Source organism: Echeneis naucrates, chromosome 4 (genome assembly GCF_900963305.1).
Source record: "Echeneis naucrates chromosome 4, fEcheNa1.1, whole genome shotgun sequence".
NCBI lineage: Eukaryota > Metazoa > Chordata > Actinopteri > Carangiformes > Echeneidae > Echeneis > Echeneis naucrates.
In genome coordinates, this window is record NC_042514.1 from 22266353 (window position 1) to 22293973 (window position 27621).

Here is a 27621-nt window from a genome sequence, read left to right on the forward strand (position 1 = left end):
CGAGTGAGGCAATTTTAAATATCTAATTTTACCATTTCAACTTTCCCCAATGCAGAAATTGTGTTGTTGCAGCAGATACACCCCAACCTGACATTGGCTGGTTTGTTGCTTGTTGTTCTGCAGGTCTTCAATCTTTTGAATGAATTTTGGTCACTTCACTCAAATTACTATGCTGACCAACGACCACTTACATGGATAGAAAGAGGCTAAAACTAATAATTATTCTTATTGTTTATTGATATAGCACTGAAACGATCGGCTGATTAATTGATTGAAAGGGTTTAAGTCTTGGAAAAAACAAAAACAAAAAAAAACTACGCCAAATGTTCTTGTTGCTTTTCATATTTAAAAACCTGTAGATTTTCTTTGTCCAGTCACAGTGAGCAGTTTGGGTCAAAAAGAACTTCCTTTTGACACTTAAGTACCAAACAGGCAACTGAGAATTATTTTTATCTCCTGATCAATATTTTGGTGGGTATAATGTCATGAAAATTTTCTTAAAACATTGTGATAACATCTTTTTGGTCAAAAGACTACTTACAATTACTCAGACATTAAAAGAGAATGTTCTAAAAAAAAAAAAAAAAAAAAACTATGGAAACTTACTATTATTGACAAGATAAGATTGGTAATCATGCAAGAACTTTCAGATGTAAACTAATATCTAATGAATTTGTCACATAAAAACAAACATCTGCATAGTCAGCCCCCACCCCCCCCAAAAAAAACAAAACATCCAGTCAAAGCCAACATGTAGTTATCTCAAAACTTTAATTTATTATATAGCAAAAGTAACTTTTGTGCGATTTGCCATTGTCAACAAGTTTGTAATTGTTCTGAGAACATTTATTGAGCTGGTAATATCTGTCAGATTTCGCCACCACAGCACCACTTTGAACTCTGCACACACCGCCCCTCCTTCCCAAGAAGAACACAAACCTGCAACATTATTATCTTTTCTCTCAGAGAATATTAGTATGTTTCAGTGACTAGGTCACTTTAAAGTATTAAGCTCCTGGGAGTTAGACAAACAGTTTTACTAACTCCAACAACTGCTTGGCTATCAACCGCAACAAATGAGGGGAAATATGCTACAACACAAAAACACAATGGTCCAAATCAAAGTACCATTTAAATGTTTTCAATGAATCTCCAGAGTCTAATTCAAAGCATTCAAAGTGCTTTGTCAAATTAAAGATATGGTAAAACTATGTGAAGATTTCATCAACATAAAGTGTTATAAAAATTGCATTGCATTTCAAGGGGCATCAAGTTAACAGTAGAAAAAAAGCTGAGTAACAAAAAACATAACGAAACAGTCTGTAGTCCATCACCATATTCAGAACACTATTCAGAGGTTTTTGGAGGGAGTGGTACAAATGAATGCAGACAAGAGTCAAGCAACAAGACAGGTGGTCCTGACTCCACACTCCTTCATCCCCGAAACTCACCAAGTCTTACATCCTGGATGAGAAACCAGCTTTTGTGGAGGGAAGGGGCAGAAGTTAGAGGGGTGTGATGAAGTAGTCTGCAGGTTTCTGGTAACTGTGTGCTTTCTGGTTGTGAGTCTGCATCTGCTCCTGTTGCTGCTGGATGATCTGACGAACTTCCTCCTCCAGCTCTGGCGGGATGATGAGCTGGTCTTCAGGATCCGGCTGAGCTGGAGCATTGAAGTAGCCCCCCAGCTTTTTGACAGGGGCATCAGCCACCTCTTCTATGAGGTCCTGGTTCTTCCCTTGGCAGGCCACCGAGCCATTGGCCCGAGCCCGACGGCCCAGGGTCCCAGTCTCCCTGCTGAGGGAGGGGGGGGAGGGAGGGATGGGAGAGGGAGACTTGGAGAAGTGGTGGGGTGAACGCTCAGGATGGGAGACGATAGCAGGAAAGGTGTTCGGCTGAGTGTTACTGTGTAACTCGGGTGCTGGGCGGTCATGGCGGTGCAGACAGTGGACATCCGCCTCCACCTCCACGCGACTGCCATTTGAAAAGACGCCGACGATGGGCTCCTCGTCCTCACTGTCGAGGCCGTTGTCAGACAGAGCGCCAGAAAACTGCCTCTGGAAGCTCCCTCCTCCACAGGCAGGCCTCCGCACACCAATTCGTCCTTGCAGGTTGAGGTGGGATGCCAGGGGCTCAGCCTGAGGTGGCGGCTCCTCTGATGATGCCGTGGATCCCACCTCGCTGCTCATTTCAGACGTGCTAAACTCGCTGCTCAGCTCACTCACTGTTCCTGAAGAGACCAGTGGCACTGGTATACCGCCATCAGCACCTGCTAAGTAATGGTGTGTGCTGGTGTGCGCTCCCAGGCCGGGACTGGAGGGCGGTGGTGGCGGCTCACAGAAACAGCAGCAATCCTCAGTGATGTTCAGCTGGACGACAACGGCACTGAGGCTGTCAGAGCAGCCATAGCTCTGGGCCAGAGTCACCAGCTTCTTAGCAGCAGCCAGAGCGTCCGGCACATTCCTGACCGCCTCCACTGCCTCACTGGGAGACAGCATGTCCCACAATCCCCGGCTGCCAAGGAGAAAGAACTCATCCTGCGGGGTGAGTGTCACCGTAGAAACGTGGGGTTGAGGCGTCACAGATGGGCACAGGAAAGAGTAACCCATTATCCTGGTGGAGTCAGTTACACCACTGACTTTATTATCCTGCCGAAGAGGAGGATAAGGATAAAAATAAGAAGGTTGATAAGAATAGGGTGAAGGAAAAGGAGAAAGAGGAAGATTTTTTCTTCATACTGAAACTCATCATGCTAACAGCCAATCTCTTGTTCCAAATTACCCAATTCTTCACCTGACAGAAAATTAATTTGAATAACTACGTTGGGCAGCACGGCGGCATAGTGGTTAATTCTGTTTCCTCACAGCAAGAAAGTTTTGCGTTCGATTCCTGGGCTAAGGGCCTTTCTGTACGGAGATTGATTGTTCTCCCCATGCTTGCGTGGGTTTCCTCTGACAGTCCAAAGACATGCATGTTTAGGTTTGTTAGTGAGTCTAAATTGGTCTGAGTGTGAGTGATTGTTCATCTCTGTCTGTCCTGCTATAGAGTGACGACCGATGTAGGGTGTACCCTGCCCTTGCCCAATGTGGCCTGGGATAGGCTCCAGCACCCCCACGAACCAGGAACAAATAAGCAGTAGAAGATGCATGAACTAAAATAACTATTCTACATATCAATTCTCTGAATTGCATGTTCAGTGAAAATGCAGGTTTTCTATTTCTTTACCTCAGTGATAATGGCGTTATGCCGTCGCACTCTCTGGTACTCCATCTCCTCTTGGACAGTGTGTGTGCTGGAGAGTTGTATAGCCTTGCCGTCTCGACACAAAACAGTCTGGCACCTGCCCACATTGGCGGCCTTGACAGTGAAGCAGCCACCATGCTCGCCTGAAGCCACTGGGTCATGTCTGATGTGGCACAGAGCTGCTGAGCCACCCATCCGCTGGCCAGCTGTGCCCAGCCTTCTGCAGGACAGCAATGCAAAAATACAGGAAGTTAAGAGCGCCTGTGTGTGTTCGCTGTCACTGTGGAAACATTAAGGTGTGGCTATTTGTCCCCTTCCTGCTGTTCAAAGCAGTGTTTACCTTTGCATGGTGAGGAAAGTGTTGGTCATGTAATCTTCCTGCCTCTGGCCTCTTTGTAGCTCCTCTGCTAGCACATCTCCCATGGTGCACTGAAGCAGGTAAGGCACCTCAACATTCCTGTCTCCGTCAAAAACTCCATACAGAGCTTCACGGACCCCACAGAAGCTATCCAGGGCCAGAGCTGCCACACACAGCCTGAGAATGACAGATCCATGAGTTTACTAGACATTATGTGGACACACCTGAGGTCACAGTGACTTGTGACCATCAACATCTGATCACCTCATCTGCGAGTCCACATCGACATTTGTGCCTAAGGGAGTGAATAGTTTTCAGGAATTATAAGGTCAAAATAATTATTTGAAGTCATTTTGATGTTGACCTTTGACTTCTGACTGAATCTATCTCCATTGAATCCAAGTGAAAGGATAACAAAGTCCAGATGGACAGTAAAACAACCCAAAAAAAATATGGCGGCAGCTCTGACTGTCGCTGGCACAGTGGCATAAAAACATGAGTAATACAGTTTAAACTCTCAGCTTTGGTCTCCTCGTCTCTTTCTTTCATAATCTTCAAAGACAGATAAGGAAATTCACAAATGGAAAGGCACTGACTTGTTTTTGACGCCAGAGGCCTCGGTGTATCCGTGGCTCCAGACTGCAGGGGTCCCATGGCTCTCGCTCACACATGGAGCGGAAGGAGACGGGTCAACTCTGAAACATCGGATGTTACTGCGGAGGGAATGAGGAAAGAGGGAGAATAAAATAACCAGCCTGCTGGTTTTGCGTTTTTTAAAGATTTTTGCTGCTGAGTGTGTTTTGGTTTAACAGTCTCACTTGAGTAGCTCCAGGCTCTTGTGGTCCAGATTCAGACGAGGATTCCCTGTGAGGTCCAGCTCCTGCAGCTTTGGAGGGAGCGTCACTGGCAGAGTCACTTCAGTCAGCTCATTGCAGCTCAGGTCCACACACTTAAGAAGAAAACAGCAGTCCCCTTTATTCATCTATACAGCTTACAGTATCCTTAATATCACAGGGGCCTGGAGCCAATGTCAGCTGACAGTGGGAATGGGCTGGGTCCACCCTGGACAGATCAACTGTGTATCACAGGGCTGATTTAGAGAGAACAAAGAGTAGTGCTCACATTTGCCCCTATGGGCAATTTAGAATCATCAATTAACGTGCTGTGCATGTCTTTGGACTTAAGCCTGGTTTATGGTCCTGCGTTAAATCATTGCTGTACCTACGCTGCCATGAACCCTTTGAACTTCTCCGTCACTCCATTTCATCATGCTCCTTTCCTAAAGGGTTATCATGGTCCCGAACTGATTATTTCTTTAGCTCCCGACTTTTCTGGTCACAATGAATTATTGCGACCGAGAGTTAGAGAATCTTGCTGGAGTTGGAGTCGTTGGATGTTGAAGAAAGTATCCTTACAACATCTACATTGCAATAGAAGAAGAAGAATCTGGAAATACGGAACCGAAAAATTAGTTGCTACCAAGCAAACGAATCACAGCACTCTCGGTCTGCGTCACCTCGACGTGTAGTTACACTTTTGGAGAGGTGCACGTCTGGCTTCACTGGGGGCTACAGTCAACCTCACTACCCTATGGCGTAGGTACGGCTTTGATTTAGCGCAGAACCATAAACCAGGCTTCAGTCGTGTATTTTTTTGTAATTGTCTGAACAGTGTAGAGACGGGAAATGGGGAATGACATGCTCTTAGGGCTCCAGCAAGATAGGAGATGAATACTGGACCTGTTCTGGATTTATGAACCCATAAAGTACCCATCCTAAACACTTGGCTAGCCTTCCTGCCACCACACTACCATGCTGCTCCCTTACCAATCATCTGACTCTAATTCAAGTGACAAAAATCTGCTGAAAATTTATTTAAAACTATTTTTGAACTAAATATAGATGAAATAGTGGTCCATTTAGTCTTTTCTCAAATTCTCTGTTCAGAGTTGAGCAGGTTGTTGCTCTTGCAGATGCAAAAGAGATTTCATGTGAAATTATACATTTTTTGAGGCACAGTTTGTAAACTCATCACTTTCACTGTTAAATGTGTCAATTTCATTACAAAGACCAGATTTCTTTTAAAGCTACTTGCACATGGATGCAGTTGGTTGAACCTTAATTAGCCCCCACACTAATTCACAGATAGGTTTTATTTGTCGTCTCCAATGTAATTCTGTTCTTCCCCTCAGAGAAAATACCTGGATTTGCTGAACTCACATGATCAAAACATGTAAAGCCTCTGAAAAAATTTTGTGAGTTGATTCTGTTGATTTAAGAGAAATCACAGTCAATGAAAAATTCAACAATTTTTCCCCCACACATTTCTCTCTCTCTCTCTCTCTCACACGCAGACACACACTTTTACTGGCAACAGTCTTTGGCTTCAGAAAAATGCAGAGATTAGGGAATTACCGAGAGATTACAAAGGGTTTCCTGATCTGGTCCAACCCAGTGAAGATGACCGCAGAGGTACAGGGATAAGGATGATGGGGCTGAGATATCAGGGCTTATAAAGAGGGAAAGAGCTCCGTTTTTACTACTGGACTAAACAGAGGTTCTTCTGTAATTCCCAGAACTGACAGCACAAAGCCCCCTAACTTGGGAGAATATCTGATTTGGATGTGCAAGCAATGAGAACCCTACACATCTGAATCAACACCTAAGAAACGTAGTTGTGTCTGACTAACCTTGATCTCTGGCAGCTGCAGTACCTCAGGGAACGTGCTGATGCAGTTGGAGTGGGCTGAGAGAGTGTGCATGCGCTGGCAGCTGAGGATGGTGGTGGGAATTGCTTTCAGTCTGTTGCCGCTCAGGTCCAGTTCCTCCAGCTGCTCCAGTTGTGACAGTTTACTGCAGGAGGTAGACGTACAATCACATAAGAGAGCTGCTACTTAAAACTTTAGTGGCCTGCACTTAACCCTGAAGGGAAGCTGTGACTGAGACAGGACAACAACTTGTAAAATCAAAGCCATATAAGTTGATGTAAGTCTGGGTGGAAAAACAAGCCTATAATTAGCTGCACAGGGCCAGAAGTAGTCTTACATCTCATGTTTGGGAACTTAGGAACTGTGTGTTTTTTATACCACTTAAATACACAGACAGAGATATTGTTTATATGCAGTGCTGATTATACCTGGCAGTGAAGGTCTGCAGCTTGTTGTAGGCGAGATGAAGCACCCTGAGGTGGCCGTGTCCCATCAGGAGTGGAACACATTTGTCTGTCAAGCTGTTATTGGTCACATAGAGCTCCCCCAGGCTGCTGAAGCTGTCCTCTGACAAGCTGGCTGCAGGCAGGTTCTCCAGTTTATTGGCCGACACATTTAGGTATCGCAAGCTGTGAAGAAATCCAAACAGAGAAGACAAACTTAGCGCTTGAACACCTTCCCCAAAAAAAGAATGGCAGAGAGAAGAAAGACCAAACCAAATAAAGAAGTACAGCAGAAATACACATAGAAGAAATGGAAGAAAGACAGTGGATGTTGTGTTATTGTTTGCACCTTTGTGCTTTGATGAAAAGGTTGTGTGGAAGCTCAGTCAGATAGTTGTGCTGGAGGTCAAGGACCTCGAGCTGCGATCTCTCCAGCCTCTCAGCCAGATGACACACTTGGTTCCAGCCTGCAAGCAGCTTTCTCAAGCTCCCACTGGACAGCAGCCTACGACAAAAACAGCACATCAGTTTGTGTGTGCACTATAAAGCTGTCAGTGGGAACTGCTCTGTTGTACTATGATGAGAAACAGAGCAGTACACAAAACAGCCTTTGCTGTAATGACCTAATTTTACCCTTTGAGAAGTTCTCCTCCATGTTGAATCATGAATCATAGATGGGAGGGAACTTGACATATTTGGGATAAGTGCAGTGACTGATGTCAACTGAAGTCAATGGTAAAGGCTGATCTACCCCCCACAAAACACAAAATTATTATCAAACAGTCTGTATCAGTTAAGCCAGGTCACCATAATAGTTTATATTTTTAATTGGCAGATGTAGCCCGAAGTTGATCAAATTCAATATGATTCAATATCAAATTAAAATAGGTCTGAGCTGGTGAGAACGTGTTGCTACAGATACTGAGAAACCACACCTCAGACTTCACCCACAGAGATGGCTTTTACAGATACAATTCTGAATAAGTAAATAAACTTCCATCTTAATCAATGTAGGATAGATAGATTTTACAGGGCTTTCTACTTGAAATTAACTAGAGTATTCTGTCACTGCTGCATTTATTTTAATTTGTCCCAACAAAGTGGTCTCTTTGAAATGAATAACTAGGCTCAATGTTGTTCATCCAAAACTGCTGTCAGTCTGAATTTGAACTAAAAGAGGAGCTTCAACTGAACCTGTGCCCAAGCTCCAAATGGCACAGCACTAACACAGGATTTAAAATATGACGGTGAACCTCCATCTTTAGATCGTAGTGTCACTGCACCTGGACCAGAGCAAGAGTGACAGTTCACTCCCGTGTCACTCTCTGCTGTGGAGCAGGTGTGTTTTTTGTTTATCTGGTTCTCACCATATGGGCAGCTCACTGACAGAGTTATGAGTGATGTCCAAAACCTCCAGTCCACTGCTCCCACACACCCAGTCAGGGACACTTGTCAGCTTGTTCCTTTAAGAAACAGATACAGGTAGCATTAGGCTTTTGTTCTTCTACTCTGTAAATAGGTCAGTGAAGTGGTCTTTCTGTGTCATCATACCAGGACAAATCCAGAACAGTCAGATTCTCTGGCACAGGCTGCACCTCCAGCTGCTTCAGCTCTACAAAAATAAAATACAGAATTCTTTACAGACTCAGTGCGAATGTGTGTCTAATGGCATTACCTGTTTAACATTGCCACAACAAATCAAGTACCATTATGTCCAGCGTACAGACTCTTGAGGGCATGGCCACCGACTTTGAGGAGGGAGAGAACATTTCTGTCACAGCGGAGGAGTTCCAGCTTGCAAAGGGATCTGGTATCTAGCTCCTGTAGACCAGCATCCCTCAGGTCCAGGTGGACAATATGGACCAGTTGCTCTGGGTCTCCCACTGTCACCAACTGAAGCCGGTTTAATCTGTCCAAGAGAAATTGATTGGACAGATTAAACCGCTCAAATTTACAGAATAAACAGCTCAAATTTCAACCTCTTGTTTTCAAAAACAAAACCAAAAAACATGGTGTAAAGGACAAAAAGGCCAAGACAGGCAGTGATGCAGCAGATTTTCCTGGCAGAAACTAGGGCCATGTTAGATTTCTGCTGAACTTTGTCCCAGTGTTACTTCTAAAAACTTCACCGTCTGTGAGGATATTCTTACCTGACATCTATATGGTGAGCAGGCAGCCACTGCAGTCCAACCATATCCAGGACAGGGAGCTGGTTCCCTGCCAGACACAGTCTTTCCATGCCTCTGAGCTTCTCCAGCACAAGGGGAATGCAGCTGAAACTGTTGAAGGACAAGCCGAGGTAGGTCAGGCCCTGCAGAGAGCCCAGCTCCAAGGGCAGAGAACTCAGGAAGTTACTGTCCAGGAGAAGAGTATGCAGGCTGGAAGCAAACAAATAGTTACAGTTAAACTATAGGACTTATCTATCTGAAGAAGATGAATGAAACTCACAGTGTGGGGGAGAGTTGATGATGAAAAAGTGCATGTTTTCTTTTAAAGCCCACAAATGGTTTAACATCAGACGTGTTCACATCTTGTGCTAACAATCTGCAGCCTACTGTAGATGACTTCAGACCTAAGACTGAGGGCAGTGTGATAAAATAAATCTCAGATATTCAAAGTTGGATCAGACATTGCTTCAGATTCATGATGGTGACAAACAGCTGAGATGGGAGTAGCCGCTCTTACAATTTGGTTGTTTGAAAAGAAGCTTGTCACTATTTTGGTGTTTGGAAAACTTCTACCTTAGCACAAATATACTGCCAGAGAACATTATTGATTTTTATGGGTAATAACGCTTATCTTTGATGACCCTAAAAAAAAAAAAAAAAAAAAAAAAAACCCTAACCCTAACCCTACTCTGATCACCCGGATGCTACCTCTGCATCTCCAGGACAGAAGTTTGGTGTGCAGCCAGTTGCTCATTTAATACATAGAGGGATTAATTTGCAACGTTGGAACCATAATGACAACAATCTCTGCCTGGTGCCTCCATCAGCAAAGTGCAGGTCACTGAGGACACTGTCTCTTGGGCAAATAGCTGGCAAGTTATCATTGTCAACATTGTGATCAATATCAGCAGCGTGCAGGCTATCATCTTCTTCCAGCCTACTTACTTGTGCATGGTTCCTAATTCAGCCGGCAGACATAGGAGACGGTTTCCAGACAAGTTCAGCTCTGTGAGCGAGGTGATGTCACACAAGGCCAGAGGAAACTCAGACAGGAAGTTATTTGACAGACTAAGGCTTCTCAGTTTACAAAACCTACAGAGAGAGAGAAAGAAACATTTAAAGAGAGTGAGAGGGGCAAAAAGGTTACAGGAAGGCAAGGGCAGATAAATGCTCTAACACCAAATGTAGTGATTATAGAAGGTTTGTTAAATGCAGGCAAATGCTGACTGACTTTTTTTTTTTTGCAGCTGTAGTGTGGCAATGCCATCTGATGCAGTTACAAAGAACAGGGGAGAAACAACTGCTCTGCAAACTTGTGAAATCCAGAAGATGAGACAGTTGTTGGACCTTAAAGTGTCAAAATTTCAGTGTGAAACACACCTTAGTGATGTTTGTCTCAAAGCAGACCTAGATTTAATGCTAATTGTTCTCAATTGCCAGCAAGAGTCAGATGTTAGCCCATCTTTTAGACTGGCGGAAAGGGACTGAAAAAAGTCTAAAATATTCATCTCTGTGCTTCAGTCAAACTTTGGTCCAACTTCTTCTGAATTGAGGCTCTAACAATGGAAAAAACCTGTCTCATAATTAGGGAATGCTGCCAGGGAGAAAGTTTGCAAAAGGTTTAAAGGACCCAGCAGCACAACACTTAAAGGTATACAATCTTTTTACAGTCAAGTGTTTACACAATGAATAGTATTCACAATAACAATGCAGCATGTGATTCAGGTAGGAGTGTGAGTGTTTGTGCGTATGTGTGTTCCCTAGCTTTCCTAGCCTAACCTTATCCAGTTCACACAGGGGTCAGAGCAAAAGGTTCAACCGAATCCATGTCCTTTTTGAGGGAAAGTCAGAAAGATACAGGGGACAACCACATTCCTTCCTGGCTTGGAAAGGGAAACGTGCGTTCGTGGAGAAACAATGGAAGTGTGTATATATGTATGTATATAGATACATACATATGTATGTATCTCTCTCTCTCTCATATATATATATATATATATGGTCCAAAGTTAACATTCATATTTTAATTGTAAAAGTTTGACAGAGCAACATGTTTCATTTTAGTGAGACAGCAATCAGGGCTTTTGTTGAGTTCTTCAACTTAAACACTCCAAAGACTTTCCAATATCACGTCAAGAGCAGTTTCACCATCATACAAAAGTGTGAAATTATGGATACAGTTGCAGGTATATTGTCTCAGTTAATGTGTCTTTCCTGGGTAAATCTGAAAACTGCACATGTGAAAACAACGTGCCTCCATTTTCATGTTGTTTGAGCCACACTGGAAGTAACAGCAAAATCTCTTCCTCCTCTGTCTGGAAACAACTAAATGTATCATAGCCTATATCTGGTGAGAAGACAGATACACACAAGTGCTGCACAAAATCATAATAATGATAGTTGTTTTTAGTTTGTAAATGTCACCTAAGTGTTGACAGAAAGGCAAAGATGAAATAGCTGAATAGATTTTAATCTTCACTTATAGCCAACTTTGTTTGGACGTAGTTTAACAAAGACTTCACTTAATAAATCAAAAACAGCTGACTATCTGTCCTTGAAAAACAAGGAGAAACTCTGTCCCAGAGTTCAGGTTACTGGTGTCAAATCTCCAAATGAGAACGCAGTTCGCTTTTAATCATCAGAACTGCACAGTCACCCAAACAAATATCATCTGTAATCTGATGTAGGATGCGCCTTCTTTTTAACGTATGGTAGCTACTCAAGACAGAACAAACAATTAGGGGACATTCCAAAAACAAAAGAGAAATCATTGCTTTCGTTTTCCAGCTGCTTCTGCTGCTGCACTCCAAAACACACAGCACTGAATGCATGTGTTGATGGTGGAAGCTCACCTGGTAAGTGCTGGAACACCTCTATGAGGGGACATGAAGTTGTTTTTGAGATTGAGGTGCGTGAGGTCCTGGCTGTAAAACAGCTGAGCAGGCAGCTCCTCCAGGCTGCAGCACGACAGGTCGACTGAGTTCACCCTCTGAGATGAAATCTGATGTAGTGGAGGACAACAGGATGAGGTCACAACACTGCCATCATCATCATCGGCATTATCAAAATAATTGCAATAAAAAGTGTTATTGCCAAAGACATGCTGTCATGAGCTTTCACAGACCTTGGAGGCCATCCTGTGCCACCGAAGATGCTCCGCATAGGAGTCGTAGCTGATGTAGTAGGTCTGACCCTGAGGACCAGCTGAGCTGAAAGCCAGACAGTGGCTGTGTCTCCTAACCTCCTCCACCTGCAGCAAATACGACATTTTAGTTTCATCCATCTTTGTTTATGTATCCAACATAATGACAAAGGGTTCAACGGAACCACTTTCCCAATCTCTCTCTCTGGAGTACTGCTCCAACTGATTAGTTAGTTAGTTAGTTTCTGATAAAGTTACCTGTGACCTGTATATAAAAAAGGACAAGTCTAAGTATTAACATCAACATTTTCAATATTGTCTTCAGAGACTTGCTGTGACAGATGTGAGAGTACAAGACATTCTCAACAGAGTTTAACGCAGAGTTGCAACTTTACTTTGTCCTGAGGTCCCTAACCCTGTGTATATACAGAACTGTATGCAACACTGGTCCAGACCACAGAGAGGAAATCTGTTCCTGATAGAACAGGTAGTCAAGTACCTTTCCTCCAATGAGAGGGAGAATGTGCATCTTGCCGGTGTGGGCGTATTTCACAGATGAAACAATGAGGCAGGTTCCACTCAGTGTGACCTGACGTTTCGACCAGCGGTTCACTGGCAGCGCCAGCTTTCCTTTCCGAACATTGAACACCCCTGAAAGCTGCACTCGCTCAGAACCGCCAATGCTGCGAGGCTTACCTGGAGGGAGAAAAACACGGGTTTGTTATACAGTAGTATAAGAGATCACAAATGATCCTGAGAATGGAGATGATTATATAAAGACTTTTCATAATGGCTTTTTGGATAACAGAATTTTTATTTTTAGCCCTGGAGGATTTTGTGAATCACCTCTCTCATACTAGGATTCTCTTGCAGAAACTGAGATCTGTATTGTTATGTAAGTTAATTGTAGCTAATAGCCTGTGGGCTGGGAGAGTGAGCAGTCACTCAGGCGTGATTTGTTGCATTAACAGGAAAAAATAAATAAATAATAAATAAAAAATAAATAAAAAACCTCTAGTTTGGTTACAGACAAGGCAAGTGGCAGAAGTTGATGATATTTGGAGTAAACATCCTGTATTAACCCATATGCCTGAAGCACTGCACATGAGAAAATGTGCAGCAGAAAACTGCTCTGTTGATACACATACATACACCAAAGAGCAAGAGAAAGGGAGATGCATGATGAGTCTGAGCCACTGAGAAGCCTGAAATGAGATTAGCTTGTTACGCAATGTCTTAAAACACCAACACCTTCATCCTCCCGACTTCCTCCTCCAGTGTCTTACACTTAACGTCACTGAAGTTTCACCCAGACTCACCAGTTGCACAGCATGGCGGATTGTCCAGCATCAATACTCTCTAAACCCAGCTGAAATCTGTCCATACCACAGGGAGCTGATAACAAATCTCAGGGTGAGATTCAGTGTCTGGTTATTACCAATTCTGATTACATTGCTTCTGATTTAAATCAGAAATTTGCTAAATTTACACTATATTTTATTAAATTCTTGTACCGCTTCTGGTGTTTACATCACCTCTGGGGCATTTTGTTCTCATTTATTAAATAACCATTTTAATTATTATTTTAATGATTGCAGTTTTCAAGCACAACTGATTGTGATATGTCTTCTTTCCTCTTTTTCTCCTTTAATTTACTATGAATAAATGGTTTTTGAATTTGCTGCTGTTGATCAGGGTGGTATTTTTTAACAACACCTGCCTCACTGTTTACAGAGAAGCTTATTTCACAAGGAGACAGTAATTTTCTGGTTTTGCTGACCAACAGTCCCGAGCCCTATTTTTTCAGTTTGATAAATGGAAACAACAAAAACTCAAACTATTGATCCATTATTAAAATAGTTGACCAGCTTTCTGTCAATCAACTAAACATTTCAGCTCAGCAAGTATTTAAATCTATTTTGGGTAACTGCTGTGCATAATTTCAAGGATTATTGGAATTTATTCCAAGATGATGGATCTGCCCATTTTTCTGGGCTCCGAACAAACCCTGATAAAACAGGAATAGCAAGTCCTGACAGCACCAAGAGCAGTGATGGAAAAGTAACTGTAGGTTAAGGTTTGATGGAAGAAAATGAAAGATTTTAAAAATTAATCAGGACCAAGTAGCCTGGCTTCTGTATGTTGGACAAATGTTACGACCTGCTCTCATTATATTCAGATAACGTCAACATAAACTCACCCTTTAACTGATGGAGCAGATCAATCAAATTCTTAAACTAAACAATGTGTAAAGTGTATTGTGTATTGAGTCCACCCTTTCCTGGGTAGTGTCGGCAAGATGAAGTGTGTTCATATATACACAGTTATACATGCCCTTTCCTTCCGTCTGTTTCTGTGAATGGGGAATATCCTGCCTTTTCGCGATTGTTCTGTGTCTCTTTCCTGAATTCCTCTTTGCATTGCCTCCTTAAAGAAATGTGCAAGGCAAACCAATCAGCCCTGCTGTGTAATGGCAACACCATCCAGCCATCTTCTACTGCTTTTCCATTTCCAGGTCACGGGGGCTGCTGGAGCCCATCCCAGCCAATGTTCAAGGCAAGGGTTATGGTATACTCTGGACAGGTCGCCAATCCATCGCAGGACCAACACACAAAGACAAACAGAGACGAACAAATACTCACGCTCGCATTCACACCTACAGACAATTTAGAATCACCAGTTAACCTAGACATGCAAGTCTTTGGATGGTGGGAGGAAACCCACGCAGGCATGGGGAAAACTCCACACAGAGAGACCCCAAGGCCAGGAACTAAACCTGCAACCTTATTGTGGGGTGACAGCACTAACCACTACACCGCCGTGCTTGATGATACTGGCAACACCAAAGGGCAAAGTCAAAATGTTTGCTTTTAAAACCTGCAAGTATCTCTATCAAGTGGGTTTGGGCACGTGCTTCTGGCAGGTTATTTTGTGTTTCACCTTGAAAACTGAAGCAATCACCTCTGGGTGTTCCAGCTCCAGGATGGAGAGAGGTCTGCTGCTGCAACTGTCTCACATAGATCCAAAACACTGAGGAAGTGAAATCTGAGTTCCACTAAGGTCGCTGTTCTCTTAGTGTCAGCACAATGTGTGTGCGTGTGTGCATTCGAAAGAGTGAGAATGCTTGGCAATGTACATTTTGTGGTGGGATTTTTCACTAAGTCACACGCCTTTGATTCAACTCTGATTATCTACAGTAACAAACATAGTGTGCACACAGATGACAGTCAAAATCAAAAGCGTGTTGTTAATTAATGGATAATTTTACTTCTTTATCCCAAAAATGACCAGCTGAACATTTCACACACTCATTAAGGGGCTCCAATTTCATTCTGATTTCTTATTCAGGGTTTTGAGTCAAAAGGGTTGTGATCACTCTTTTACAGCTGAATTATTCAATTTGACACTGTTTTTAAAATGTGGTTGTCCCTTCTCACACAACTTCTCTTTTGTGAAAGTTCTTGTCATGCCAGTAGCACCTCAACTTTCCTGTCACACATACCAGCCTGTTGCTACTTGTTTCATACCTGTGTGTGTCAGCATTTGCTGGAAATGCCCCTGCCCTCAATAGTATAATGCTTAGGTCATGTTTTGTTCCTCTGCCGTGGGGGTAAGTCTTGAAGGATGAGTAAATTAACAAGGAAAGCTAGGAAAGCTCTCTGTGTAATATTTTCAGTATAGAGACTGTTTTCTGCATCGACTTGCACATAGAGGTGCAACAGAATGCACAAGTAGAATGCCTCTGTTTTTTTAATTAAGTTTAATTAAATTAAGTTTTTTAATGATTGAATGTCAATCTCTGTCATTCCATCAACTTACATATAAATATTTGTTGCTGCTCTTTTCTCAGAATGTCTAATGGAACTGCATAATATGGGGAAGGAAAAAAAAAAAAATAAAAAAAAAAAAAAAAAATATATATATATATATATATATATATATATATATATATATATATTTATTTATTTTATTTTTTATTTTTTTCCTTGGAGATATATATATATATTCTGTGTCTTCCACCATTGGCTCCCATTCTTTCTCTCTACTAAACTGAAATGATTAATCTAATAATTGACTTGAACTGATTCAGAAAAATTATTCAATCTCAACTTTCCTGAATAAAAGCTTAGTTTCCTTAATTTCGCTGCCACTAAACATTGGTTCCGCTTGTTGTGTTTCACACAGATGCTTGTTGTGATGCACATGATGCCAGGGTTGCCACGAATAACATGGAGCAAAGTTCAGAAGAGACGAGGACAAAAAGTCAGAAAATGTACAATACAATGCATCCACTGTGGTATGGAGCTCAATGATAAAACATTTGCAGCATTACTCCAATATACTTTCATACTGTTGTTATTGTTTTGAGTTCTACATAGATATTTTGTCCTTTTATACTTTTTGTGGTTGCTGGTTCAGCTGGTTCTGGCATAACAGACGAAGTTGTTTGTTTCAGACATGTCTTTTTCACATTTTTACTATTTTTTTTTTCACCTATTGAAATAATCATTGAGTCAAGTGGAAGAAAATAATTGCTAGATTAATCGATTACAAAAATCATCGATAGCTGCAGTTTTAACCTCTGCTGTCTTTGGTGAGGCTGTAAAAACAACATCAAAAACAATATCTGGTTGTGCTACTCCCATCAGAGATCAGGGCTACTTTTACATCCTCTTACCCTGCTCATCTGCAAAACCAGATCATTATAATTAAAAACAACAGAACAAGAAATTCCACACAATTTTGGTCTTTGGTGCGCTGAAAGATCACACCTGTTACCTCCAGATGTGTCTCCTTACAGGACTATACACAGAGAGGGGTCGGGGTGGGTTTACAGGCAAAACATTGGATATTGTTCCCACAGGACAATTGAATACACTGGTTAAAAGTCCGACTGACCAAACACAATGATAGCACTCACGGTACAATGAGAATGGATCAGCAATGAATGAGCAGAGACCATCACAGCACAACGAAAATGGCACAGTTTAACGAGCAATGAGATGCACTCAGACAGCTTAACTTCAGTCTGTTTTTAAATAAGAATTGTGATAAAAACCTTTTCGGTATAATTTTCTGGTACTGACACATAGCCTACCTGCAGATAAAAGAGAATATGCTAAAGATGGTTTACAGTTTGACCTTTTTGCAACTCTTAACAAAATACTCACCAAAGTAGAAACGAATCAGGCAGCCAATTTCTGGATTCATGCCTTCCTCCTGCACCCTGCAAGCATCTTCAAACCCCAGATTGGTGAGATAGTCATTTAATATCTGCAGAGGCCTCTCATCATCCCCCAGTCGCCGCACAGCTCCACCATGCAGCTGGACAAAGAGGGCCGGGATTGGACTAGTATCGAAGGGCTCCAGCCATCCCCTGTTGCCCCAGGGGAGCTCCAGGTCAGGCTGGACAGATGCTTGGCTGGTTAGAGGGCGGGATTGTGAGCTGCTGGAGCATTTAGAGGGAGGGCTGATTAATTCTGGGGTGTCTGTGTTGTCCCTGGCTCCAGTTTCAGTGTCAGGTGCTAGTCTGGTCACTTTGTTGGTAGCACTAGAAGGATCTGTGGTGGAGATGAGGTCCACTTCATCTGAAGAGCTCTCAAATGGGTCTGGTCCTTCAGTGGCACTGTCACAGTTTGGACTCAACACTGAGGATTCGGTACCCAAACTGAGCCCATCACTGAGTGAGCCTTGGTGGTCAGTGCTTCTGGGCCCACCTGGGCTGAAGTCCTCACAGGTGCTGCCTTCCATATCTGAACCAGAGTAGACCCCATAACAGTCTGCCACACTCAAGCTCAAATCCACCCCAATATCATTCAGACACACTTCAGATGAAGAGTTACTAGCAGTTTTATCATCCAACAAGTTAGAGGAGAGTTTAGTATAAGGATAATACTGTTTTGTGTGTTCATTCTCGTATCCTTTGGGGGTTTTAGCATCCACAGTACGACTTGGACATTTGGTATCATCATTCTGTCCAGTGCCTTCTTTAAAGTTATCGTGTAAGTCCACTAAATCAGTGGTTTTGCCGCTAATTCTCAACACAGCTCCAGCTTTGCTCCCTTCTAGCTTGCAGACCACCTCTTTAGCAGTGGTGTCGGCGGTGCACAGCACGGGCCGCGGGTAAAAGGGCGTGAGCCAGTCGTGGACGTGAACGCAGCCGCGGCGTGGGTCCGATCTCACCCATGTCTTATCAGAGGCCTGGAGCTGCTTCGACTGCTTCTGCCGAAGAAAAGTCTTCCTGTCCAGGCTGAGGGTGCTCAGCTGGGAAACGGAGGGAGCGGGACCGGCCGACTCCGCAGGGGATACACCGAGAGAGCTGCTGGTCGGTGGAGCCCCCAGCGACAGATTCCGCTTGTGTCTGTGCCGCCTCCTGCTCAGCACAGAGTTGACAGAAGTGCTGCTGTTGACCGATGTGAGACTGTAAATGTTGGCGGGCATGTTGATATTTTTGGCCGAGCCGCCGATAGCGTTGGCAACTTGGTTTTGATAGATCCCATTCCTTATTGCAATCTGGAGAAGGGAGGTGGCCGCAAGTCCCTTCCCGAAGAGTTTCGCCTCTGCGCCCCCTCCGTCGTCCTCCCCGATGGACGGTCTCTTCTCCCGCGGTGTCAATCCACTGGCTTTGACCGAGCTGCTGTCACCACCAGCGTCGGAGCTCTCCTGTGAGGTTGGCAGAGCAGAAGCCGCCCCTGGCTCCTTTTCTTTCCCACTTTCCATCCCGTTGGGTCCCCGCGGCAGGGTGGCGGTTAGGCAGCAGGTGAGTGCTAAACCTCGGTTAGCTCCGAGCTGTTAGCTCGCTATAGTTTACCGGCTAGTTTTTCAGCATTAGCTTAGCATGCTAGGGTGCTGCGCAGTTCGTCCAAAGAGTTACAGCCGCTACATCCCGTCCGACAGCGATGGCCCAGTTAGCTCTCCCGCGGGAGCTAACCGGCTGGTCGACACGAGAAAATGCTTTTTTAATCGGTCGCCATGGAAGCCAACGCGAGAAGGCGCGACCGCTACTGTACAAGCCCAAGAAAGTGACGATCAACGGCAACACGGTGGACAGGGCGGAGTCTCATTGTATATGAATTATGACACCTTCAGGTGCTATAACAATGCTCCAAATTTACATCGTTTGCACAGCGTGTCCCTGGTTGATAAGTTATGAGCCTTTGCAATTCAAAGGAAATATTAGAAAAAGGAAACGCAGGTCAGGAAAAACGCATACTCATTTATTTCCTCCTCGCCGCTTTGACACACGAGTATAACGTTACGCAATCTCTTGTATCACATCGATTCAGAATAAAGAATAAATATGATGCATGGAAAATAAATTATGTCAACAGAATAATTTACCTACATGCGCAGGTAATTTTCGAAAGCTGTTACATCTTACATATTTAATAGCAACTCATTTTTATATCGAATTTAGCTTTTTATACTTCACAGAAGTCATCCAATTCTCTGAAAGTTGTGGATTACGAGGATACTAAGTCTGTGAATGCAACATCAACTGCAGCTCACTCACTATTTTATTCCATCAAACTCAACATCTCCACTTTAAAAGGACGTTATTTTTATACAAAAAATTTGATTATACCAGATTCAATGAACCCAAGAAATGTTATCTTGCAGGTTCTTCTAATTGACCTTCAATAATTTCCTGTGATGTTTTGAATTTGTTGTGACATGACGTCTTCTGGTGCCACCTATTGGGAAACACAATATCACCGAGGCGACCAGGGACTCCTGCAGTGAGACTGAAGTATCACTTATTATTTCCATTTCTCTAATTCAGTGCTGGAGGAAATATTCAGATCCTTGAATATAAAATCACCCAGTTGAAAGTGAAACTGCAGTGCATTGATCATAGAGTGATAACAACAAAATGAACTTTAAGAGTAAAGTTTTTTTTTTTTTTTCCAGTGTTTCATCTGTAAATATACTGATGATTGTCTGAAATTACAGATATATAAGAGTTTAAATGTTTTACTGGTTACACTGAAGCTAACTTGAACTATCATTGAGTGGTTTAATTTATAGCACACATGTTATCATCTATTCTCCTTTTTTGTCAATCTAAATGCTCATGTTTATAAATTAGTGTTTCACCTTGAAATTTTGGGGGAGTATAAAAAGAATTGCAGTTGTTTCAACCCAGTAAATATGCAGAAATTCCCTCAAGCACTGCTCCAAATTAGCACAAATCACAAGATTCACTTTGTCCACTCTTTATTTACTTGTTTGACTCTGCTCAGGTGTCCTTCACTTAAAAAGGTTTTCTGCAGATAAAGCTGAGCTCAGTTTAATCAGCTACTGTTTGAGCAACACTGAGAGAGAAAGGGGTGTATATATACATATCTGTCTTTATCACTTTTGCATGCTCACAAACAAGGTAGACTGCTGTCACACCACAGTCCAACAGAGGGCAAAGTGCAAGCTTTAACAGTATAGTTTATCTTGCTCTCTCTCTTTCTCTCTCTTCCTTCCTCCCCCGTCAAGTCTCCACCTCATTTTCTCCACCAGCCTTTCAGACTTTCACTCATCAGGCTTCATACGGCTCCGATCTTGACTTCGTGTTTTTCACCAACAGCTGAGGTAAGAACTTACTCTCATACTTTAAATATGTAAATTCTCTCCTTGTGACTCATACAGCCAAATCTGAAAGGGTGATAATCTGCTTCCATCACAGCCACCTTTCAGTGTGGCTAATCCAAACTGCAGTATACAGACATGAAAATTTTTTTTCCCTTGAATCTTACTGGAAAATGGCACTGGTACAGATTTTATTTCCAAACCACCATTTCCAGTAAATAAAAGACTGGGTGACAAATCTCAGCAAAGGGGTGGTAACCAGTCAAAAACATCTCCCTGCAGATACACAGAGAAGGGGAGAGGGATTAGCCTCCTGACACATTACAACCAACCCCAGGAAAGGCATTTCTTCTGGGATTCCGTCAATTTTAAGAGGTCATTTAATCCTGAATCACGTCTTAGAAGCTTAACTTTCTTGGGACAAGTTAAAAGCACTTCCACTGGGGTGTGTGTGATAATTACACTTGTAACCAATGCAGAATCAACTTGCTGTGAAGATGCCCCTTGGAAGAATTGACTTGATTTTGACACTAATTAAATAAAGGGCAAAATGCTTGAGCTATCCATGACAGACAGAAAGGAAGAAAATGAAATTAGCTCACCTTGCTGGTGGATTTAATGTTATCCCATTCCTTTATGATAAAATAAAATTGTGTAACTTAATAAGGTGCCTGAGTGAGGATCAGATGGGCATAAGGGGGTTTTGTTTACTGCTCTGATAAAAACCAATTAGGGGAAGAAAAAGTAATAGATGAATCTAAATGGGGATGGCACACTCGAGGATGGTGAGCAAAACAATGGTTGGTTACTATCAATTTAATTTCTGGTATTTTACACAAACACTTTCAATTTCAAACAAGATGTCAGCAATTGGTGGTTCAGTTCATGCTGGATTTAAGATGCCATGCAGAAGATATTTTTCCTCTGTCAACTTGTGCCTTAAAGAGAGAAAAGAGACAAACAAAGATGGCTAATTCTTTTTTTTTTTGGAATGCCTTCCTTTAAATTGATAAATAGAGACTATAATTAGATGTGGCCAGTTTAAGCCCAAGGACTTTCCTAAGCACATCTCCCTATAAGAAGGTGCGTGTGTGCGCATGTATGCGTGTGGTTAGGTTGCACACTTCCGTTTGCTTTCGTTCCTCAAGCAGAGTACTGACAAATTTAGATTGCAGCAGAATAAAAATGCTGGAAAAATTAAAAAACAAAAAACAGAGCAGAAATACACAATTGTAGGGTAGTGACTCATTAAGATTGCTTGCCCAACCCTGCCAACTATTTCAGCATGGACACATCATTTTCACTCTAAAACAGAGCCACAGAGCGAGGACCAGTTTGTAAAGAAATATACATTACTCACATTTTTGTCAAAACAAGCCTGGTCACCAGATGTGTCATCTGAAACACCGTATAGGAAGCCTGTACAGTGTTGACTGAGGCAGAGGGGAGCTGCAAAGTGGCTCCAGTCCTCAGCAACAGCAGCAGCACTTCTGGTTTGACCCTACTGGCCCTGGGTAAGAAGCTGGGGAGATATCAGCACCAATGAGTCACACAGGAATGCCTTTTTTTTTTTCTTCTTCATTTTCTACCAAATCAGAAGAAAAAAAAAAAGTGATTTCCTCAGTATTGCCTTCATTATCATACCGTTTTTAGAGGTACATTTTTGGTCACTGAGGTTGTAAAACATCCAGAATGTTTAACTTTAAGACACAAACTTGTGATGCAAAGTAGACAAAGTGAGACCAAAAAAGTTTTGTAAAAATCAGCAGTCAATTCACATTGCTGGGTTTCTTTCTGAGAATGTTGGTTGAATGACCAGATAAGTAACAGAAATTTAAACATTTCTTCTAAATTAAAATTGTGTTATAAAAACAGAACACAAAGCTTGATGACCACAGCCTGTATTCAGAAGCTGAGTCTCAAAATGACCCGATCATTCATCTTCTACTGCTTATCTGTAATTTTCTAATGTCACAATGTTGAGAGAAAATGTAAAAACTAGAAAGTTGGAGGCTAAAAATGTCATATACTTCAGTAAGTTTTCTTGACTGATCAACAGTGAAAAAACCCAAAGATACTTATCTGCATCAAAATTTGTCACAACAAAGCAGTCACCACCCTGAACCAAGCCCCCCAGCCCACCTGGACCCAGTGTCCAACCTTACAGGATTTGATTTTTGTGTTTACCTGAAATCTGCTATAGTCTTACAGGCTCGCTCAGAAAATAGTCAGACCAGGCCAGGTCTTATCTTCTGGCTCACATGTTTTCACTACAACTTCAGAGAGATGCTTGAGAGTGAAAACTATACTGAAATGTTGTTGTTTTTTTTTGTTGTTTTTTCTTTTTGTGCTTAAGACCACAAATGTAAATGGATAGCAATACTTCAAATGAAAACACAGGAAATATAGAAAATGTGGTCTTTAAAAATTTCCATCAGGAATTACAATCACTAGAACTGCAACAAAATGACAAGATGAGAATAGATATCAAATATGATTTTGTTAGATACTCATGATGAGTTTAGGACATTAGACCAATGTGACATCCTTCACAATGCCTCATGCAATGACACATCTACAAGCCACCATGAGATTAAAGAATTACAGTATGATTACTAGTAGATAAAGAATACAACCAAAAGTTGTAGTGGCCTATAACTTGAGGTGTAGCGTATTTTCAATCATGCTACAGTAGTTTCCAATGGGTTGTTCCTGTACTTTGGTCTGGTAAAAATGGTTGTCTGACTGTTTACTCTGCTGTGGTCACGTGGTTTGGGTGAAGGCAAGGTTAGCTGCCACTATTTGTGCGCTCCTCTCCTGCTGTCTGCTGATCTCCCTCCCACAGAAGCGCACAAACATGCATGTGATTGCCCTTGTCTGTATATAAAGGGCCCAGATACCACACAATTTTCCAGTTCATGGTTATGAGGGGAATGTGGAAGGAAATCATTCTTCATGAGTTCATATTAGATTCTAAGACACAAAAAGCAGAGAAAACAACAGACTGGCTCCTGCATGTTATTTTATGCAAAAATAAAATTTATAGAAACATTTCATGGCCTTTTTGTGTGTTATATTTTTATATATCATATTGATATTATCACATCACAATGTAACTTAACATCTCCTCAACCAGGCTTCTTTAAAACAAGGCCACAAACCAATAAGTATATGACTGTAGAGCTGCATTTGAGCCCCTGAATGAAATTATTTCATCAGTTATGTCAGTGTTGATTAGTCATTTGGATGTAAGATAGTACAACATCATTCTAGAATTTTGTTGACTTCAGTTACCTTCTGTTATATGTTCTTAACCTCATTGAGGTAATGAGGTTAAGAACATATTTCAGGACAGCATCATTCCTCTCTGACTCATTATCATCATCTCTTGTGTGGCCATGGGCTAAATGGGAGTTTCCAGTCTCTAAGCATTTGGTTCAGTTCCTTTTTTGTCTGGTGTTGACTCAAAGTGAAAAATCAAATCAAGTAAGTAAGTATGTATATGTATTTATATAGGGCAAAATTATAAGAGTTACATCATAGCACTTTACATATAGAGCAGGTCCAGAGCAAACTCTTTATGGAGTTGTTGTTTTAGCATTACATACAATAAATGGAATTTGGGATTAAAAACACTGACCGTATTTGAACCCAGATATCGCTGTCTGGGCCAAAAACACTCTGCTTTACTTGCAGTTTCAGGTGATAAAGGACAATGCTCTGCAAAACAGCTGCTGACCTGGGGTAAAAATTCTCACTTCCCTATATTTAGCATGACTTTCATTATTACACTCTGGATTTCACTTCCTCTGTCTTCATAGGCGTCCATGTGAATGAAGCAAGTCATGGACAAAACGCCCCAAATCGATCTGACCTTCATCACCGAACGTATCATCTCCATATTCTGTCCTCATGAGTGTCCAGAGGAGACGTACCTGCAAAACCTGCAGAAGGTTATTCCCATGCTGCAGTCGAAGCATGGAAACAACTACTTGGTGAGATGACTGCAATGTACAGCAGTGGAAGAACTGTGTAGGTGTTAAATTGAAATAGTAATACCATAGTGTAGAATTTCTTTAAATTACCAGCCAAAGAAAGTCATAATTCCCAGAAACTTGGATAGTATTTACATAATGAATGATCAAAATTTGAAATGTACATTGTAAAGTAAAGAAGTAAGTTTTTATACCTCCACTACAGCAACAGTCAAAGCTGTTGTGTTCTTATGAATAAATATCTTAGTTATGCCCGAGAGAATTTCTTTTCAATTTCGATCAAACGTGCAACTTCTTCTTAAAAATTAACTGTTTAGATTCGTTGTGAGCAAAGGTCAAGTGTGACTGTGACCAGTTTTACACAACATTGTAATTATGACAGAGTTGGAATGTTGAAGTGATTATATTTTAGCTCTTTTTAGGCCCAATAACCAACAGAAGCATTAGCAGTGAAATATTCTTTAAGAAGCAAAAGTGAAAATGTTTTGCAGAACAACCATTCATTCTTCTTCTACTGCTTATCTGTTTCTGGGTCGCGGGGGTTGCTGGAATCAATCCTGGCTCACGCTGGGCAAGAGGGGGGGGGGGTACACCCTGGACTGTTTGCCAGTCCATCACAGGGCCAACACACAGAGACAGACAGACACCAGCAGCCACTCACACACTCAGACCTATGGACAATTTAGAGTCACCAATTAACCTAAACATGATGTCTTTGGACGGTGGGAGGTAATTGGGGTACCTTGAGGAAACTCACGCAGGCATGGTGAGAACATGCAAATTGGCCCCAGGCTGAGAACCAAACCTGGGAACTTCTTGTTGTGGTGCAACAGTGCTAACCACTGTGCCACCATGCTGCCCTCAAGAACAACCATTTGCAGATATATATATACAAGATAGACATGTTATATTGGAAGCGTTATGCACATCACTTTAAGATTTCAGGATGTTTTGGTTTAATTTCATATCTTCAGTTCACCACTCTGTATTTTTCTTTCTTTCAGCTCATCAACCTCTCACAGAAGAATGCCGTTCTCACACAAATGAACAATGAGGTAGTGACAACACTTCACACTGTTCATTTATAAGAGGAAATATTGCAGCATGTGGACATGTGCTGGATGTGTGATTCCTCTGTCAGGTGTTGGACACAGGGTGGATGGATCCTCTGGCTCCAAATTTGGATCAGATCTACAGCATGTGTGCAACCATAGACAACTGGCTGCAAACAAACGAGAAGCACGTCCTGGTGCTGCACTGCAGGGTAAATTCCTCACACTGTTCTTAACATCGATCTGCCTGCTATAGAGCTGATTTGTCCTAATGCTTTCTCTGTCTTCCTCAGGGAGGTAAAGGGCAGCTTGGAGTCCTGGTGGCTTCTTATATTCACTTCAGCAACATGTTAGCCAGGTAACACTGATGTCAGATGTTGAATATTATTTAGAAAAACAAGCTGTTGAAATGATTGAAATGATGACTCATTATGGTGAAAGATGAATAATGCCTCCTCCCTGGCTTTCCTGTTGCTCCCTCGTTGTCCCGATATGAAAAAAGGCAAAAGGTCCCAAAAAATTCCTTAAAAAAGGAAAAAGAAAAAATCTCCCATGTGGAAACAAATGGAAATAGAAAAAGCCTGTGCAATGTATCAGACGGGCATACAATTTAAAGGCAATCTATTTGCCGTACTTTTTGTGGCGCACTTAAAACCCTTAAATTTTTTCAAAAATCGGCAGTGCGCCTTATGTATGGATTCTTGTTGTGCTTACTGACCTTAAACCAATTTTGTGTGGTACACTGTGCTCAAAAATCTGTCAAAATGTTTTAGTGCGTCTTTGGTCAGCGACGAAGCCGCTCCGCCTGATGGATGGAGCATTCCCAGCTGGCACAGAGACGTTGTATTAACATTACTCCTTGGTTGGATATGGGTTGCCACGTCAGACAACGTTAGATAACTAATTATGCTGTGCTGGCAAGCAACCATCATCCAACATTTAGTCAGTGTTACCTTTCAATAATTAGACGTCAAGCCAACGCTAGGTTTTTAACGTAAACCCAATTTTCAAATCCATATCATAATCCAGTTATGATCAAATGTTGTTTTACAACGTTGTTCCAATGTCATACTAACTTCAGGTGTTTGCTGTCTCTGGCAATGATAAACCAATCAGAATGCAGCACGCCAGTACGCTTACCTCCGCCACTTTTTGTAACACCAGTACGTGCTGTGCTTCCCTTTGTATATTTTATCATGCGCCTTATGAATGACAATAGACCCGTTCATTGATTCATTGATTCACCTTTATAATGCAGTGCGCCTTATGATCTGCAAAATACGGTATGAGTTTTCTCTCTGGAGCACAGTGATCAAACAAGTGTGCCTCCGGTTTGGCTAGAATATACAAAAATTAGAGTAGAAGAAAATCAAATCAGAATATTACAAACATCAAAATATATTAAAAAAATCTGACATTTTAATTTTAATAAGATAAAAAAAAAAAAAAAGTTAAATCAAGTCAAAGCAACCAACCCTTGATCTGCTGCTATCAACAGGCCAAATGAAGAAGAAGCTTTTAGCCTTACGGTCTGTCCAACAGTGAACTTTTCAGCCACTGTGGGCTAAATCATTGTCCAAATTTGATCATTCATTCATCTTCTACTGCTTATCTGTTTCCTGGTCATGGGGGATGCTGGGGCCGATATCAGCTCACACTGGCTGAGGGCAGGGTACACCCTGGACAGGTCACCAGTCCATCACAGGCCCAACACACAGAGACCAACAGAGAGAAACAACCACTCACACTCAGACAATTTAGAGTCACCAATTAACCCAGACATACATGTCTTTGGATGGTGGGAGTAAACCGGAGTACCTGGAGGAAACCCACACATGCATGGGGAGAACATGCAAGCTCTGCTTAGAAATTATCCAAATTAAATCAGAGTAAAACTTAAATAGCCCAGTATTGACATTTACTGTTGAGCCTGTAT

At 42.0% G+C, this 27621-nt stretch overlaps 2 protein-coding genes across 6 annotated transcripts in view; one reads left to right on the forward strand and one right to left on the reverse strand.

Moving 5' to 3' along the window:
• Window positions 1–752: 752 nt before the first annotated feature.
• Window positions 753–19084, reverse strand: LOC115041758 (PH domain leucine-rich repeat-containing protein phosphatase 1-like). The gene is made up of 17 exons (XM_029499491.1): window positions 17230–19084; window positions 12558–12754; window positions 12041–12166; window positions 11769–11917; window positions 9862–10008; window positions 8899–9126; window positions 8455–8657; window positions 8300–8360; window positions 8116–8211; window positions 7098–7253; window positions 6734–6934; window positions 6288–6450; window positions 4417–4547; window positions 4195–4311; window positions 3581–3775; window positions 3223–3460; window positions 753–2645 (listed from the first exon to the last, which is right to left on the reverse strand). Exons 1-17 carry the CDS (start codon window positions 18776–18778, stop codon window positions 1506–1508), a joined length of 5097 nt encoding a protein of 1698 aa, XP_029355351.1. The 5' UTR covers window positions 18779–19084; the 3' UTR covers window positions 753–1505.
• Window positions 19085–20568: 1484 nt separating this feature from the next.
• The window catches only part of tns3.2 (tensin 3, tandem duplicate 2), a 43527-nt gene continuing 36474 nt past the window's right edge, over window positions 20569–27621 (forward strand). For 3 of the 5 annotated variants that reach the window (XM_029499589.1, XM_029499587.1, XM_029499588.1), the window contains exons 1-5: window positions 20569–20641; window positions 24460–24633; window positions 25638–25688; window positions 25775–25897; window positions 25979–26043. In XM_029499589.1, coding sequence (XP_029355449.1) covers window positions 24472–24633; window positions 25638–25688; window positions 25775–25897; window positions 25979–26043 — 401 coding nt within the window. In that variant the 5' untranslated portion in view covers window positions 20569–20641; window positions 24460–24471. Of the gene's footprint in view, window positions 20642–24459; window positions 24671–25637; window positions 25689–25774; window positions 25898–25978; window positions 26044–27621 lie in introns of those variants that run through there. The other 2 variants (XM_029499590.1, XM_029499591.1) reach the window with 2 other exon arrangements.

Excerpts from the sequence above, each read along its gene's own strand:
- LOC115041758 (XM_029499491.1), bottom strand. The coding sequence starts at position 18,778 with ATGGAAAGTGGGAAAGAAAAGGAGCCAGGGGCGGCTTCTGCTCTGCCA. Across the intron at positions 9,127-9,861 it reads GAATTAGGAACCATGCACAA|CCTGCATACTCTTCTCCTGG; the intron begins GTAAGTAGGCTG and ends GTTTGCTTCCAG. Across the intron at positions 8,658-8,898 it reads GCTCACCATATAGATGTCAG|ATTAAACCGGCTTCAGTTGG; the intron begins GTAAGAATATCC and ends TCTCTTGGACAG.